We start from the raw sequence: 2,687 nt of genomic DNA on the forward strand, positions 1-2,687 counted from the left end.
ACACTGTAAGAAAAAAAGGTCTCTAATTTAGCTGCCGGTCAAAAACCGTCTCTTAATTTACATAAAATTTTACAGTAAATGAGTTTTTTTGTGTGTGGTTTCTAGTGCAAATGTCATAGTACTTGAATTAAGACAAAACGAACTTATAAGCAACTTTTCAGCAAGATGTAGGAGATTGTTTTAAGTCAATAATTCCTTAATATTAATAATATTTAACTTAGAACTTATATTTTACTTAAACTGAAATATAAATAAAATAATCTACCTATGGAAGTGGTACTTTTTCATGGGTATTAAGGAATTATTGACTAAACAAGATCCTATCTCTTGCTGAAAAGTTATTTATAAGTTCATTTGGTCTTATTTCAATTACTAATACATGTACTTGACTGGAAGTTTAATGTTTTTGCTGTGTGTTGATAAAGATTTTTGGTTTACGTCCTGTAGACGCTCCTCACCTTTTTTAAACTCCTCCAGCATCGCGTCCAGCTTGGTGTCGTTGAAGACGCAGTGCAGCGGGTGTTTGTAGAACTGCGTTATGGTTTTCAGCGGAGTGCAGTCGTCCGGGTCCACGAAGGCCAAGTCCTTGACAAACAGGATGTCCAATATGTTGGACCTGTCGTTCTCGAACACCGGTATCCTGGTGTACCCGCTCTCCATGATCTCTGACATGGTGTTGAAGTCCAGCACCACGTCCGACGCCAGCATGAAGCAGTCGCTCAGCGGCGTCAGGACGTCCTCCACCGTCTTGGTGCGCAGCTCCAGCGCGCCCTGGATGATGTTCAGCTCCTCTTTCACCAGATCGTGGTACGGGTCTGAGACGCGCAGCATCTCCAGCAGTTTCTCTCTGGTGTAGAAGTTGGAGATCTCCTGGTTGAGAATGAGGTCCAGCAGTTTGCTGATGGGGTAGGAGATGGGGAAGGAGAGCACCATCAGCAGCCGCGTCACCCAGATGGTTTTGGACGCGATAGCCAGGCCGTGACGCGATGCCACGGAGTGAGGAAGAATCTCCCCGATGAAGAAGATGCCAAAGGCGCAAATGACCGTGGAGAGCCAGGTCATGCCCAGGATCTGGCACATCCACACCGCCAAAGACGCGTTGATGATCGCGTTGCCCAGCAGCAGCGTGCACAGGACGTAGTTCCCATGCCGACGCACAGATTCAATCTTTCGCGCGTAGTTCTGCTCCTTGTCGGTGCCGCTGTTCTGCAGGACTTGTAGCTCCACCGGGTCGAGCGCCAGCAGGCTGAGGTTCAGTCCGCTGAAAAGAGCCGATAAGCCGAGCAGCAGGACGGAGACCAGGACCTGCAGCCAGAGCTCCGGGACAGCAGAGCGCTCTGTCACGGCGACCCAGAAGTCTCTTGTCCGGTAGTGTTCCCACTTGGACCCGTCGAAGGCGCACATGGAGTAATACTTAATCTTCTCCCCTCTTCGCAAGTCTTTGGCCAGCAGCTCGACCAGCACTGAGTTCTGACTGGAAGCAGACTTGAAGGAACCTAAAACCTCGATGTCGGACGTCCTGGCGTTCTTGTCCATGCACATGTTCCTCTTGGGGTGAACCTGTCCCTCTCTGCCGGGACTCGGCTCCTCGATGAAGGCGATCCAGGGCGCGGCATTGTTGGCGCGGGTCCCCGCGGTGCGGTTGAGCCTCTGCGGGGAGGTGGAGTAGTACACCCGCAGCATGAAGCGGGTTCCCTCCGTGGCTTTCAGCACCCCGTCGTCCACGGACAGCTCCGCTCCGGTCTCCTCCGGACGGAAGCCGAGCAGGCAGAGAGCCGGGGTGGGCAGCAGCCAGCAGAGGCCGAGCAGGAGCCACAGGCAGCGGGACGGAGAGAGCGGAGCCCCGCGGGACTGCGGGGACCTGAGGCAGCACCGCGCGGCCTCATCCTCCGCAGCCATGATGCGGTGTGATGAACTGGCTCAGTCCGGGGATCCGGAGTCACGTGGTGCCGCCTGGTTCCGGTCCATGTGGGAAAAGGAGGGACAATCAGCAATCCGTTTTAACGGCGCTGATTCCGGCGATGCAAAACAGCGGAGGAGATGCGCCATCAGCGCCATTAGGTCACTTTCTAATAATAGGCGCGAGCTCAGGAGTTGATATTTTGCTCTTTTCAAAATCTCTGCGCCTTTTTATGATGACATCCTGCAGGCAAACGGCGGATTAAACAGCAGCACTTTTTACAGCTGTCAGAGAGGAAAAGTTGTCTTTTCCTTGGATAGTTTACCAGAAACAAGACTTTTGATGAGCAAAAGTTTTCAAGGCTTTCCGTAGTGGGACAGACTTAATTTACTGATAATTTCTGCTGCTGTTGGGGATTTCAATTCTTTTCAAACATCTTTAATTGTTTTTATCGCACTAAAGCTGCTGCAGTTACCTTTCTTTGTTATATATGTTCATCTTTTTGTTCTCTTTATCTTCCGATAAAATTGTAAAAAAAAATCCTCTCCACGTGAAAGTATTTTTTTGAGTTTTAACTGTAGCTTCTCGTGATCAGATTCAACAACAAAAGTGTTGGAACAACCACAGAGACGGTAATTCATGTTTGACAGATCAGAAAATTGCAGGTGTTTGAAGTTAGCCATCTTGTTTTCAGTGATTTAAAAGCTCAAAGTAACAGTATTTTGGAGGAGTTCTTGCTTTTATGATGAGCCCATATTTACACGGCATGACGGATCTGTTCTTTTTC

General features: G+C 49.3%; 1 protein-coding gene across 1 annotated transcript; it reads right to left on the reverse strand.

Moving 5' to 3' along the window:
* Positions 1 to 458: 458 nt before the first annotated feature.
* LOC130911717 (metal transporter CNNM1-like) lies at positions 459 to 1,899 on the reverse strand (the record flags this gene model as incomplete). Its single annotated transcript, XM_057829285.1, has 1 exon — positions 459 to 1,899. A coding segment is annotated over exon 1 (1,441 nt), but the record flags the coding sequence as incomplete, so codon positions are not given.
* Positions 1,900 to 2,687: the final 788 nt, after the last annotated feature.

Source organism: Corythoichthys intestinalis, unplaced genomic scaffold (assembly GCF_030265065.1).
Source record: "Corythoichthys intestinalis isolate RoL2023-P3 unplaced genomic scaffold, ASM3026506v1 HiC_scaffold_89, whole genome shotgun sequence".
Lineage (NCBI taxonomy): Eukaryota > Metazoa > Chordata > Actinopteri > Syngnathiformes > Syngnathidae > Corythoichthys > Corythoichthys intestinalis.